The sequence below is a fragment of the Falco punctatus genome, assembly GCF_963210335.1.
Source record: "Falco punctatus genome assembly, chromosome: Z".
NCBI lineage: Eukaryota > Metazoa > Chordata > Aves > Falconiformes > Falconidae > Falco > Falco punctatus.
The window spans coordinates 15,766,531-15,781,915 of NC_137586.1; the positions used below are offsets into that span (position 1 = coordinate 15,766,531).

General features: G+C 42.2%; 1 protein-coding gene across 1 annotated transcript; it reads right to left on the reverse strand.

Moving 5' to 3' along the window:
- Positions 1-410: 410 nt before the first annotated feature.
- On the reverse strand, positions 411-3,203 carry RPL37 (ribosomal protein L37). The gene is made up of 4 exons (XM_080372210.1): positions 3,082-3,203; positions 2,192-2,327; positions 1,814-1,898; positions 411-520 (listed from the first exon to the last, which is right to left on the reverse strand). Exons 1-4 carry the CDS (start codon positions 3,082-3,084, stop codon positions 451-453), a joined length of 294 nt encoding a protein of 97 aa, XP_080228336.1. The 5' UTR covers positions 3,085-3,203; the 3' UTR covers positions 411-450.
- Between the last annotated feature and the right edge of the window lie 12,182 nt (positions 3,204-15,385).

Genomic DNA, 15,385 nt, shown 5'->3' on the forward strand with positions numbered 1-15,385 from the left:
CTCTCAGCACCACACAGCAGTGGAAAATGATGAAGGCTGGAAACCCCTCTTTAACTATTGCCTCCCCAAAACAGAATGTAGAGCCATTATTCAAGTTACTATCTCAAAGATAAAATTCTAAATCTACCAACTAGGGCAGAATGAAACTCGGAGGCAATGTGGGCAAGTCCATAGTGCCAATATTCCCTTCCTCTTGCAGCTAAGTTCTTTTGAGTAACACGCACAAGCCTCTTTAAGTGCAACACAGAGATAACAGTCCTTTTCAAGGAAAAGTTGTTATCAAATGAAAAGTCAATTAAAAAATTGCTTGTAATGAGGTGCTTCAAAGCATTAAAAAACTGTCCGTAAATACATGTATTTTCAGGATTCCTGCATTTCACTGAAGTAAAACATGCACACAAAGTGACACGTCCTGGATAAGACCATTTATTTTAACAAACAGATGAGCCTTTATGATGAACTGGAGGCTGCAACAGCTGCTCTCTTGGGCTTCGGTGTAGTTCCCTCACGGAATCCATTCCTGCAAGTAGAAATATGGTTACCACTTCTAGAAAGGATGATCACTGCTCCAGGTTATTTTCTGACAACTAATGTTTTAGATCAAGTTCACCAGCTTCTTCCAGCTTATCTCAGTAATGCACTGAAATCACCATGGAGTTGGTATGTCCAGACATTTTTAATAAACATCTTTTGTTAATAAATGTTTGGAATAAGCAGTGTGGGTTTTGCTCTCTTCTGCTGCAGTTTGATTTCTTCAAACAGGAAGATTTCAGTAACTGAGTGAACACGGCCAGACTGCATCACACACGCTACATCTGCTGGAGGCACTCCTTACTTTATGTTCCTATTAAGCAACTCAGCAAAAGATCTCATGTTTGTGAAGCACAAGTTCATTTCTTATAGAAATCCTCTGTGCTTTCAACCATAGGTTAAGACAGGTGTGACAAAATAAGGGTCTGCACCAAGTTCCCTTTTGGATATAACATTTCTATTCAACGACACCAGTGGAAAGCAGGCCGCTGTTGCACACTCTAAGGCATTTTCTGGCCACTGCTGATTAAGACTGTGCTCACCAAAACAGATGAATGGATCCCTCAGCTACACTCAGGTCTGGGTCTTAAGACTCCTACTTTTCGCTATTAAATCCCATTTTTATGACAAGACCCTTTCATTACTTGGTATTTTCCATCCAGATTTCTCATTTATTAGGCCAGAAGATACAGAGCTCGGTTTTAGAACATGGAGGTCATTACAAAGGAATAAGTTTAACAGCACAATATCCCCACCATTGCCTTCTAAATACAAGTAAGAGCTTTGTAACAAGTTTTAGAAACCTGTGATGTTATACATACTTACTACTAACTGAATTCCAAATAAGAGAGCTACTACTGAAGTTATTCTAGTCCTGACTTTTGTTTTTGTGGGCAAAAGGGGACTGGAATGCATTTCAAGACTTGTCTCTTACAAAAACCCACACTTGAGCACAACTGACAATTTAACAGACTCACAAACAAATGCAATACTACACAAAGCGTATCTTTCTAAATGTGGGCATTTTATTACAATAACCTGTGCTCTGTACTATCTACACTTAAGAGAATCAGAGCTTATTATACAACCTATGTCTTAACAGTAAATGAGCTTTTTTTATCCTCAAATAATATGCAGCCACTGATATAAAGCATCATTTCATTATATATTTAAGAGTTTCATACCACATTAAGCGTATGCTAACTCTGAATGATGTATTTTCTAATATAGTGATATCTATGCAGGATTTCACACCACACTAGCTTGTAATAAAATATTATACCTGAATCGACGGTAGACCTTTTTCAGGTGCCTCATGCGACCAGTACCAGTGGTGTTGCGTCTTTTAGCCTTTGCGCTCCAGTTATCTAAAACATACAAGTTACTTTTACTCATCCGCACCAAATAATTAAGTTGCACATTACAGTTGTACAGCACAATTATTCAATCTGAGAGAAGAAAAAAAAAATCATAAATTAAGCAGATTTCTGTGTAGTAATACCGAATGTTAGAATATAGTTAAATATGCATTAATTTTAAAAAAACCTCCAAACACTGCAAGATGACACAGTACTCCTCCTTGGTCGGAAAAAGTCAAGACTACCAGAAAAGCAAAAACTCACAAATTTTTAAAAAGTCAGTTAAAAAGTTTGTTACTTACACTTTCTCTTACGCTTAGCAGGGTAACCACATTTCCCACAGGTAGATTTCTGCAGATGGTACGCCTTGGATCCACATCGACGACACAATGTGTGCGTCTTATTTCGCCGCTTACCAAATGACGAGGTACCCTTCGTCTGAAAAGCATTTTGAGACACAGCATGTTGAAAATGTCGAACACCTACCCATTATGTAACTGAAAGAAAAATTAGCTTACAAAAAAATACATACAAATCCAGTAAGACGAATAAACACGTCAGACGCATAGTGAACTCTGAAACATCTACCCAGTTTCGCCTACAGGTCGCCTCCGTTTTTATAAATCATTCCCTGGCGCCTCCTGTTGCCCTTCCACCCCACCCGCCGCCCTATGCCGGAATACCACGAACACACCGCGCGGTTATCTCCAGCTCCCTTCCCATCTCCCCCAAACTCATCGCTAACAACCAGTAAAACTGCTCCTTCCTGTAGAAGGTTACTTGCTCCAGGCAGAGCAGCCGCACTCACCACAGAAGCCTTCCTCTGGAACCCCCTCTTGCCACGTTACCGCGCGGCTGCTTCGGCCACGGGGAGAGCGCCGGCCCGGCCCGCAGCAAGCACGTAGCAGACCCCGGCTGCGCCCGGGCGGCGGCACCGCCCCGCACCCCACCGCAGCCTGCCCTCCCCGCCCGGAACGAGCCGAGCCGAGCCGAGCCGAGCCGCGCTGCGCCGCGCCCGCACCCGAGCCCCCGCCGCCAGGCCCTCAGGCCCCGGCCCCGCTGTCCCGCCGCCGAGCGCGGCCACAGCAGAGCGCAGGGCTCCCCCGCGCCCCAGGCAAGACCCGCGGCACCGCAGGGCCGGGCGCGGAGGCGGATGGCCGCGGATACCCAGCACCCGCGCCCGAGCACTCACCATCTTCTCCGGCCGCCCGCACCAAAGAGACCGAGCCCCGCCCCGCTTCCGCCACGGCCCGGCAACCGCTTCCGGAGGATGACGTCACGCCCGCTCCCGCGCGGCGCGGCGGCGGCCCGGCTGCGCACGCGCGGCCCCTGCGTGCGGTGGCGGGGGCATGGAAAGCCGCGGCGTGCGGCGTGGCACCACGGCAGAGCCGGTGTGTGGGGTGCACCTAGGCTGTGGCCCCGCGGCTCCCGGGGGTAACGGCTGAGGCGTAAATAGTCTCTGCCGGGTGAAGGAAGGGCTCCGTGCACGTAGGCTGCCGTGCTGTCCGCTGTAGGCGTGCAGCAAGCCAGGCCTACACGCTGAGGGGAGACGCTGCTTTATTACAGAGCCCGGCAAGTCTGGGTGCTGGGCAACACGGCCAGCATGCCGCCGTACAAAGTTACAAACATTGTACACAAAACGTTACTGCACTTTCGCTGCCCAGAGGGCAGGTCCGTACAGATGATTTGGCACACATCTGCATATCCATTACCTATAGCATGCTCTCTGAGGAAGGGTCTGAGTGGGCCCGGGACCTTCCCTTAGGGGTGTGATTTTTTGTATTACAATGAGGATAGTTCCTTCCAGGGCCAGGCTGAAGGCCGTCGGTGCTGACTCATGAGTTTAACGTGACCAAGATAGTCTTAAGTGTGCATGGCCTCCATCACAGAGACAGCATGCTCTTTGTTCTGTCTTTCCCTAGGCTGACCCCCTTCATTAGAAGCCCCTTCATTTGTCATTCTTGACAGCTCTAGAGGGTCAGCTTGACCTAAACTCTGTGCACATATAGTTAAAGACTAAATCAGAGTTCAAGAATTCTGGTGTTTAGACAGCAATGCTGGCACGTAATTTTTAACTCCAGTGCTGCTTCTCTGCAGTAGTGCATGTGCTGCTCTTCGGAGGTGCCTACAGCTGTGCTTCAGATTGCAGAGTCAAGCCCTAGCCTTACTTACAACTTCAGTGAAAATTACTCTAATGAATGAATGAAATTTAGGGACAAGGTACTCTTGGCTGTAATACATACTTTTGAAGTGAACTGCCTTAAAAAATAGGCAGCTCTCCTGCTGTCTCCTTGTCTGTGACCCCATCCTGGCCGCCCCATGGTAGGGGCCAGTCTGCCTGCAGTTAAAAGCACCATAACGGACACTGTTAATGCAAAGTCAGGTTTTATTCATTTAAATTCTCACATGCCAGGTGACCACACATCTTCAGTAGACTCACAATCTACACACAGTTTTATCTTGGAAGCGTTAATTTGGGGGAAATAACATGGACAGAGAGAAACTGAAGAAAGTTGTGTTTCTTATCCCTAGTTCAACACCTTGTCCTGTCAAAGTCAGAAGTTGATGATAAAACCAGTTTATTTATCCTTGATTGTAGAAGTATACAACCTTGTCTAACAGCTCTTGATAAAAGTATGTATTTCTTTGGCAGGCTAGTTCTCATTCATTCTGCTTCTTGTTTACTGAATAAAAATGCAGTTATTCCAAAATACATTTCTCTGGACCTGCCGCATGCCTGTAAACTGTGAGGAGCTCTGCCACAATGAATGTGTGGACAGTTGAACCCCTGTAACATGGAGCTCATTGTCCAGAAAAAGAGATCATCCCATGGCACAATCCCCAAAGCAGTGAAGCTGTGTCTGCTGCATTTTCACTCCTGGACAAATCAGCCTTGTATGGTTATCTCAGTGTTAATTTATCTCACTTGTTTCCTGAGTGTGGCCTCTCCCTGAATTCCTTTCCTGCTAATTTATGTGCTGGGAGGCTTTTGACCTCTGCTAATGTTAAGGGAAGGGGCAAAAAGCCATTTTGACTTTAGCAGCATTGTTTCCAGACACACAAAGGTGTGGCCCTGGCTGTTCACTGAGCTTCTTCATTTTGGTTGGCAATTTATATCACCGAAGGAACACCTAAGGCAGAGGTGTTTGCTCACATTCATTTTACTTCACCTGAAAATCCAGGCATTTAGTCCATCCATGGCGCCACTGTTAAAGGAGAGAGACAAATGGTTCCAGAGGGTAAATCATCCCATCTTAAATTTGGTGTCTAAAGTAGGCTGGAAAATCATCCTTGCGAGGAACCCTTTTCCTTCCATTAGGCTAGGCACATATGTGACTGGTTTTAGGTAAAATTAATTTTGCCCTGATTGACTTAATGAAAATATTTTAATAACAGTTCTGTCTTGCCAATAATCAAAAGAGAAAACTCAGTGTCCTATGGATGAAACGCCACACAAAACCTGATAAGCTCAAACAGTATGAATACATGCTACAGACTGGGCTGGAATCATATTTCTCCCAGCAACCTTGCTGTGTGGCATTTGCCTGGTGTCTCCTTTCCTCATTCTTTCTCGTTAGATCTCAGAAATCTGGAAGATGCTGTGAAGACATTGGACAGATGCCATGGCAACAGCCTCCAAAGGAAGTATGTTGGTTTGGCTGCCTGCAAGGATATACTGCTGGAGGGATTATTCTTGTCCTTTGTGCGATAAAAATAATCTTGTTCATTTACATGTCTTTAAACCTGTTAGGATAGAAAGATTTTTGGTATTGTAATGCGGTAGTCTTTAGTATTCAGGAACACTGGATACTTTTAGGGTGGAGAATGGGCAGAACTGTGGCTGACCCAGTACCATCTCAGAAGCTCTTAGCCCCCATGCAGGTCGCAGATGAACATAGAGTTCACCACCCATAGTGAACTCCAGCCTGCTCAAACCCCACAGACTCCTGTACTGGCAGTTGCTGAATGGCACAGCCTAAATTCAGCACTGGCTAATTTACCCTTCTTCTTTGATGCATAAAGAAGTAGTTAAAAATCTAGAAGGCAAAATGCCTGGATTTCAGCACTGTCTTTTTAATGTCGGAAATAGTCTGTCACTGCAGCTGGTGTCCCATCACAGTTTCCGCACTGTAGAGGAATTTTTAAAGGACCAAGGACATATGTTACCATTGTCCAAGTTGGACAACCCAGGCCTGTTAGTTGAAGCTGCAGAGCAACTTTAAATTGTCCTTGGAACAAGCAGTGTGAGAAAGAAAACAAGCTATGCACAAACAAGAAGCCAGGTGCAGAGCTAGTCCTGGGAACCGAGAAATCAACAAATCAACACACTCTCATCGGCACACTGTGATCAGGCGCCTGCAGCATGCTCACCGACGGGCGCCCGCATGACCAGAAACTTTTATCCAATCACCTGTGTGTAGAGTCGTGTGAGCGGTTGGTTTAAGTTATAAATATGACCTGTTTGTTTAATAAAGTGAGCACCGCATGTAGCTATATTGGTGTGATTGTCGTGACTTGGCCGACTCTCCACGGGTGACCCTCTTCGCTGCACAGCACTTCTAGTCCAGCCAGGTCCGGTGATGGGAGCAACTCTGTCATGCCCGCAAACACTGATCCTATTACAGATCAGAGTTTACTGAATACCGTAGACAAATGCTTTTCTGTATCCCCTAGCACCATGTTCTGCAGCCTGTGCAATCTGGTTGGGGTTGAAAAACTGAAGTGCAACACCGAATATGCCCATCCATTTTTTCTTCCATCCCTCTGGGGTATAAGGCCCTCTGCCTCAAGCTGATTCCACCCAAGGCCCATAGACAGACCTTCCTGACCTCCTTGCTCTGCCCAAGCACTCACTCCCAGTCCCTCCCACAACTGGAGCAGAGCAGTCTTACAGATAAGTCCAGCTCAGGGTCAGGGAGACCAAAACCAGGGCTGGCTAGGCAGTAGAGAGGAAGATGGGTATGAGTACCGAAGAACCTCGGTGGCATTTATTGAGCACAGGTTTGGTGTCATGCTACTACATCACGCCATCACCAGGGTGCAGTACAGCCATGGTGGTATTTGCTCCAAAAAATAAAGTAGTTGTACTGGTTCTGTGAAACCTGAACACTGCTGAAAGGACTTGTGTGTACCAAATGCAAGACTGATATCCAAGCAACTTCTGTCTAATGTCGTCATTGTGCATGCGTAGCGCCCTTTGCACAAACAGGAATGACTTCAAGGGACAGGAATAGTGAAGATTAAAGCTTCATATAGACTAGAAACTAGTCAGTGATTGATACCAATTATCTTCAGAGGTGCAGACAAGATGAAGTCTTTATTTCTAAATGTGATCTTTTAGGTCAAAGGAATGCCTTTCAGTACCCTCTTGGATACTGATCACTTTGACCTAGGTGACAATGTCTCAGGAAGGCTGCAGGAGAACTGAGGGATTCAAGGGCAACATTTTCAATGACTGTCAGTTTGGATGCCCTTGCCTCTGGATCTTGATTTGCAGAGGTAGAGAACTCGATTGGAATTAGTGGGAAAGAAACTACACGGAATTTCTGTTACCAAGCAGCCACAAGAAACATGACTTTATTTGTATAGTATCCAGATTCTTCAGTTTGTAAAGGAAACTTTCATGTGTGAATTTGAACCAGAGACATTGGTCACCACAAGATGACAGTATAGTTCAAGTAAAACTGTTGTCCTAAACAACTTTGTAGAAACACACTAACAGTACCAGTAAATTAGGTTAATAAATTGAAAACAATATTATCTGTACAGTTTTTAAATCTTTATGAAAATAACAGAAAATATGAGCAAACAGAAATGCTATGAAAAAGGCTGTTGCATCCTGCTAAGAGACTAATGAGTATAATACAAAAGGCTTTATAATTTTTTAAGATGAAAATAGATAGAAGAGAATTAAATAACTGTTGCTAACTTATGAATTTGCTTGTTAAAATGTACTGAAAATGGTAAAAAAATCATAAAACCTCTTCATACAAGAAAGCATATACAGTATGTATAAAATACATTTGACACTGTTGCGTCCTATAACAAGTCCTGAATGGGAAGAGCCCCTTTATCACAACTACATACTCTTCCCATGCATTGAGACTCTTCCACAGAAAACGGCACAAAATATGACCTTACATGTAGTACACAGAAATCAATGCCAGCATTTAATAACAAAAGTCCATTATTCAAACTCACAGTAAAGAAAGTCTCTGAGTGTTTTTCTCTATACTGAATTGGAAATTTTCAGTCAGTCACCCTTTGTATTTGTCACCGTTTGTATTTGTCATAGCATGAATAGGTTCACGCTGATCACATAACATCTCTTCTACCACCCTTGTGAGCTGTGCTCACATATAGGTATGTTGCTTTAGAAAAGCAACATTGTTTTATTACCACTCCTTAGCATTAAAGACCAGACAGTAGCCTTCAGACCAGTGACAAATGCTTGGTAGACAGTAATACTTGGTAGATCATGGTCAAAGTACGACTACAATCACAAACATAGCAGGGCAAGAGCTCCCCACTCATTTCCTCAGCTGCCTTTAACTTTACCTTAGGATAGCTGGAGGGGTGGGGGTGAATCCTGGGTCCTTCCCCACCAGAAACGCCACTTAAAATCTATCTTTGTTGCTCTGTCTAGCTAGGGGAACAGGAGCAGCATGCCTCTGTACAGCAGAGGTAGCTACCAACCTTGGGTACACCTACTACACAGTGCAACAGTGTCATTCAGAATTTTAAAATTTCCCTAGGGTTTTTTTTCATGCTTATGCTTAGATATATTAGAGGCTGGTAGGGCATTGTTGCGCTAAAGCGGTAAGTCTCGGGGTTACTGGGTAGCCTCAAGCTTGCAGAAAGTGGTTGCATGGCAATTTGGGCTGAGCAGCAGAAGGGGCGCATAGGAGAAAGCCACAGGTTCCTTTACAAGGTGACAGCCATTTTCTTCACTTCCAGTTGTAGAACAACAAAATATTCTTGTCTTGTTAGTATTATTTTGTTAAGAAACAACCTATATTTATTTTGTTTTGTTTGATACTGTTGCCTTAAAACTTTGTTGCATTGTTGATGCACGAATGTGTGCACACACAAGCCTGGAACAGAATTTTCACTGGAGATAGACAAAAAGCATTTGAGCCACCACAGTCCCGAACTGTAGCCTACATTGCATTCCAGGTGGAAAGGTCCAGCTTTTAACCATGTTCCTTTTACATTGCAGCAGAAAATACTTCAGTTTGTTAGGAAAAGTTTTGTACCAGTACAAACTGCAAAGCCCTGGACTTAATTTTCCCACAGATAGTTCTAGAGTTTTTGCAAAAAGGCTGGGCAAATGTTTGAAATGGCATAGATGTAATGGTTCTTGTAGTGGGAAGGTAAATCGGCTGGATGATCTTCTGAAGTTCCTCCCAGCCATACTTTAGCAATGCTGTGATTTTATAAGAGGCCCTTAAGTATAAAGATATAACTGTATCTCTAATCTCCCTGGCTGTCATGTTCTTAGACGAACACGTTTGACCAATTTTATACTTGAAAAGTTAAGTCAGATCTTCACAAATTCTGCCTTCAAATTTTGTCCGCTTTTCCCACTATGATTGTTGGCCAAGTAAATGCTATGGCCTCTACCTTACAAGCTTGCCTTGTGCTGACAGACCTGCATTTTAAACATCCATCCTTCCCCGGGGTAAAATATGTCTCTGACTTGCATTTTTAGAATTATTCTAAAGGACATTAAATGCAGAAGTTTTATTTCTGAACAAAAGAGTGGCAGATGTTGCCCAGTCATGTGTGTATATATGTGTGTATCTCTCTGTGCAGGCATATAAACATGGAAGATACACACTTAGCTGTACTAGCAATGTTTTCTTTCCTTTTGTTTTTACTAAAAAAAATATCAAAAGCTCATCTCATTCATAGGTAAACACAGCCTATATCTAAGCCCAGACACTATGGTTGAAATTTGCTAACTTGGAAGCTGAGTGTCTAAATATAACTTACAGTGTCTATTCTTTTATAATTTCAAATGTTCTGCTATGAATGATACATGGACATACTCTTTGCAAAAGAAGTATAATCTCAACTGGTGGGAAAGAAAAACTCCTGCAGAATCGTTGAAGTAAGAATCTTTGCCAGAAGCTCAGGAAAGGAATCTATCTTAAATTTAAAGTTAGATTCAAACAGCTGGCTACCTTACCCTCTGAATTTTCTCGCTTTATGTGGAATTACACACTTGCCTAGGTGTATCTGTGCCATCACATTCCCTCCACATGTTACTCAGCTATGCTTCAAGTGCATATCTTTATTAAAAGTATATGAATGATTTTACTTCTCAGTACCATTTCTTAGAACATGATGCTGTTCTCCTCCTGCAACGCTTCTGGGTAGCTGGAGAAACGGACATGCATGCCTTATAGTACCGTCTGTCTCCAAAGGTAAGCCGGTAATTCAGTTTTACAACACCCATCCAGGTTTGGCACCTGTTAGTGTTAAGAGCACCAGTACAGCATGTACATGGTACAGCACATTTTCAAATTTTTCATGTATGTTGCAATTAGAAGTATCCCAGTGTGTGAATAAATATCAAGCCATGCAGAACATGTATATTAGCTAAATATCAGGTATCTGATTTTCTTTCAGAAATATGTGTTTACTTCTCACAAATATTTACTGTTCATACATTTCACGTTTAATTTAGAGCTAACATTTGGGGGAAGAAAATACATGTGTCTGCAGTAAAGTAGAAGGTCAGAAAAGAAAACATTGGAGAAAACTATGGCACTCATGTTTAATCTGAAAAAATGGTAAAATAAGCCTATTATTTGCTATTTAATTAACCTCACATCTCACTTCAGTCATCCTAAAGAATTTACGTTTATCTTGCTGTGGGACTACTGCAAATGACTGCTTTTCCTGGTCACTCTGACCTTTCTCTAGAAATAAAAATACAAGCTCACTTTCAAGTGGAAAACCCCATTACTTCATAGTACTCTTTACCCTGTATGTAAATTTGGAGTTTGCCAGATGTGAGACACAAAGTGTAGGTAAAAAGGGCTGTGCAATGGAACAAAGTGGACAAATGCAAGTTCTATATTTATTGGCGATAAAGCCTGTTTCCCTAGGTAAAATAAGCTCACCTTCCTTCATCATGATCACTGACATGTTTTATTATTTTCACCAGCTGAGAACCTTCCCTAAGTACAACTGCTTTGCTAACAAAGACCAGCTCAGCTCTGCAGTTTATTTTGGCATATGTTTTCCCTGTATTAGGCATTTTCAACTTTGCATTTACTGGAACTGAGGCATATGGCTCCATCAGGGAATTCCACTAACACCCAAGCACAGTTTCCCTCTTACACTATTTCCTTTTAACAAAAATAGAGGACAAAACTGTGCCCGGCCTTATTAGCGTGTGCAAAAAGGACAGAGAAAAAAATTGAGCTTTTTGAATTTTTTCTTACCTGTTCACAATGTGAATCTCACAATCCTCTGGCCACAAGACCCAGAGTAGACTACCACATGTAGCACAGCTAGTCTGGAGCGGACGGCTGTGCATCAGCTGGGAGTGCACAGGGAGGTGCTCGTACTGGTCTGCCTGCCAAGGCAGCTAATACATAGAAAGGTTTTCCGAAATGTCTGGTTAAGTAGCTTCTATTGATATGGTTTGAGCTGCACCTTAGCACCTTTCTGTCTTTGAAAGGCTGCCTTTGGATGAAGCAGGGCAAACTCAGCTTTGGCAGCACTTACACAGAGGATGGAGAACATGCCAGTATTTACAGTTTTGGATTTGGTTTATAGTGTTACTACTTGCTAGCTAATTGCTCTAAATTAGAAATGTATTTCAGATGAGCTTGAACATGTGTTAGGGAGAGAGGTAGCCTAAAAAATGACTTCTTGAGAAGGGAAAAATACCCAAAAGAGTGTTGCACCTTAAAAAAGGTCACAAAACTGTGACAAGTCCAAGCCTACTTATTCTGTCTTACTGTATTTTAACAGCATAATAAAACCCCTTGAAGCAACAACATTGGTAATTGACTTTTTCTGCTGAGTCTCTCAACTATTTTACAAGTTTGTTATTGACTTCAGTCAAAACCAACAACCAGCCTGTCTCAAGGTAACTTTCTTATGGCTGATGAATTTTTTTTTATGTGGCATTATTTCCCTGCCCCTGGCTTCGTTACTGCCTCGGGAGACATACTATATAGTAATCAATAAATGGGCAGAAGTGCATACCTTTCTTGCCATAAGCCCACACAAAGGAGGAAACAGGAGGCTTCCTCATCTGTACTATCACAAGCCTTACATTTTACATTCTGTCCTTGGAATAATCAGTATTTATTTCTTGTTTTTTCATCATTTATAAAAATCTCAAAGTCATTTGCTAGCTCTAAAAAATCTGGACATTGCTGTTTGCTGAATACTTTTTCCTAGCTATTGGTTGTTCTACAGAACCTCTGCCCATATTATAAAAACTGTACTTCCAATCATTCTTGTGATGGTCTTCGACCATAGCAGCACCGAATGGGATGTGTTTACAGGCTAAGAACAAGTGCAATCTCCAGAAATGCAGATTCTTTCAAAGATATTTGGTGATATGGTCTCCACGACCTGATAAAAATATTTCCAATTTAGAAAACTCCAACTTTTTTCTATACTAATCAAAATTAGTACATGCTGGTAATTGCATGGCTTGGTAGGCAGAAACTGTCTGTGGGTTTTATATCTGGAAGTAACAAAGTATATCATAAATAGAGACACAGAAGGAGACATGTATTCACATATATACACACACAAAAAAAAAAGTTGAGGGAGTACTTTGACCCTGTGCTTCAGTACTGCTGCTTTGAGCTGAACAGCAAGTACAGATGGAAGGCAGAATAACTTGCAAAAGGACATCACGGCAATTTTAGGGACTTATAAGCTTGTTGTGGAAGAAGTAAAAAATATTGAGCACATCTAAATTTCTCTGGGAGCTCAGGTGAATCTCTGCAACTATATCAACCCTTTCTTATTACTGGTATGTTTTTTTCATTTATTGCAGTCTGATGGTTGCTGTATGCGTAGCCAGCCTAGAATCAGGGAGGGCAAAAGTCAACGCTGTATTATTTCTGGTTCTACACAATGCTCTGTATCACAGTTGCCCCTATAAAAGTTTGAAAAACTTACTTTATTTGTTGAACTTTGGTTCCAGCTGGAATACATCCACAAAAGCTGATACCAGAAAGTTTCACAGTAGCAGTTAGGGTTAATTACTGGCTTCTTGAGTAAGCTGGCAAAATTTTAATGAATTTTAGATTGTCCTAAAAATGTGGTAGTTCAAGAAGACATTCTAATAAGATCTGTTTCTTTGAAGTCCTGCCTTCATTTTCTTCCCTAATTCTCCTCTACAGGAGAGGAACCTTTGTTCTACTTATGGAAAAACATTTTTTAGGTTTTAATTTGAAGGTACTTGGAAATTTTCAGACAGAGACTGATGGATTTTGATGAAAGAGACTTGTTCAAAGTTTGCTGCTTGAAACATTTTCATTTTCCAGCTAGTTACAATAGTAATTCTAAAATATGTAGCAGACATACACCACTGGTTCAGAAACAACCAGAAATATAAAAGCATGGGCAAGGTTGCTAGTGGCTGATTTGACATTCTCTTTGTTTGACATTCTATTCACTCTACAAAGAACAATCAGAAAGGGATGATATTTTGAAAAGCTCCAAGACATTAGGCTAAAAGAGACCTGGATCATCAGCTTGAGATACTGCTGTCTCAGGCACTCATTTAAAGCTGCTTATGAATTTATTAAACTGCATGAATTAAATTTATAGTTAAACAATGTAGAAGAGTACAAGAAAAAAATCAACAGAACTCTAAATCATTGGATACTGGTGAAAAATTGACCTTGTCTTGCTCTGAGGATCAGTTGCTTGGAACCAGCTCTGCAATCCTCCATGTGATTTAACCTCTGATACACTCCTTCATACAATATGTGTGGTTTTATGTCATTATTAACACAAATGCAATAATACTTCCATTTAGCCCATTTCATATGACTTCCTCTATTAGCTTATTTAAACTGCTAAGATCATGAGACCAGCTCTCTGGTTCATTAAATTCACCTGTTTTATATATGTGTGAGCCTCTTTGTGGCTGGGCATGCATGTGAGAGCATATAGATCTGCTATAGACACAATGCCTTTTCTTCTGCATGCAGCTGGCAGGTGAGCTCTCAAAAGAGTTTGTTCAGAAGCTTTGATCCCTGCGAACTCTGTGGGCACAATTTTCAGGCTGAAAAGAACTCAGGGTGGACCTAAGCCTGCTCCCGACCCTCAGTGATGAAGGCCATTGAACATCTTACTCAAATTTACTATCCATAGTTCAGTTGCAGTCATCTCCCGAGACAGAGATGTTCTGAACCTTTACAGTTTTTTCAGCCTGAAAGTGGGATGTCTCAGGGGCGCAAGTATAAGTAATTGTAGAAATGAAAAATAAATATTCAACTTCAATTAACACCTAAATCAGGCCTGTCTGGGCAATCAGCCACTAGATAGGAGGGTGAATTTGGATTCCACCATGCTGTCCAGGACAGTCTTGTGAAGTGGTGAGCAGTGGGGTGGTTTATATCTGCTAGTCTAGGATGAGCAATAACCAGAGAAGTTTCTGCAAGGTGGTGGTTTGCTGGCACTTGAGCAGGTGCAGTGACTGGCTGCATCTGCAAGCAGAAGGCTCTCCTGCTACCCTCCCTTCTCTCACACTTCCCACCTCTTTTCTCCCCTCTCTTCCCTCCGTGGCTGCACATTTTTATCCTCTCCCAGGGTCTGTTGGCCACCAGACCTTCCTGGGAGATGATCTAACTCATTAAACAGCACAAAAAACATGCAGGGTGTTTTTGCTGAATTTATTTTCTGTCATTGTAATAAACTAAACCTGCTCACAAAGAGGAATCAGGTGTGCCAAATCCAGCACCAGATATGCAGAAGGAACTCATGATGGGAATTTGAAGTGAAAGCAGGCAAAGGTGTGGAAAAAACCAGAATATTAACTCACCATTTGGGGCAGTTTCAGGCTGCCAAATTTGTTCACCATGTCTTGTGTCCTAAGATCAGAACTTAGCTCTAAAGAACAGTAATTATTTGTTTCCCCAGTGATGACTCTTGTGTACACACAGGCTGAAATGTCTGTGTTCTAGGCAGGTCTGATTTATTACCTATATACCACTAAAGCTCTCTGAATTTTGAATTATAATAACATGAGCTCTTATCTTTCAATCCAGTTCATTCAAACCAGAACTCTCACAGCCCTTGCTTGTTTTGGGGTAGTTTCTGCAGCACATAGGTTCCAGTATCTAAGGCAATATCCTTCTATGGGGTCCCCTGAGACAGAATAATTTGCATTACAGTTAGCACAGCATTAATGCTTTTTGGCATATTTCATAGAGACACATCCCAAGGCATTGTCATTAATCCTTGAAAAGTGACAAATACATTAAAAGCAAAACAGGCAATTAAAA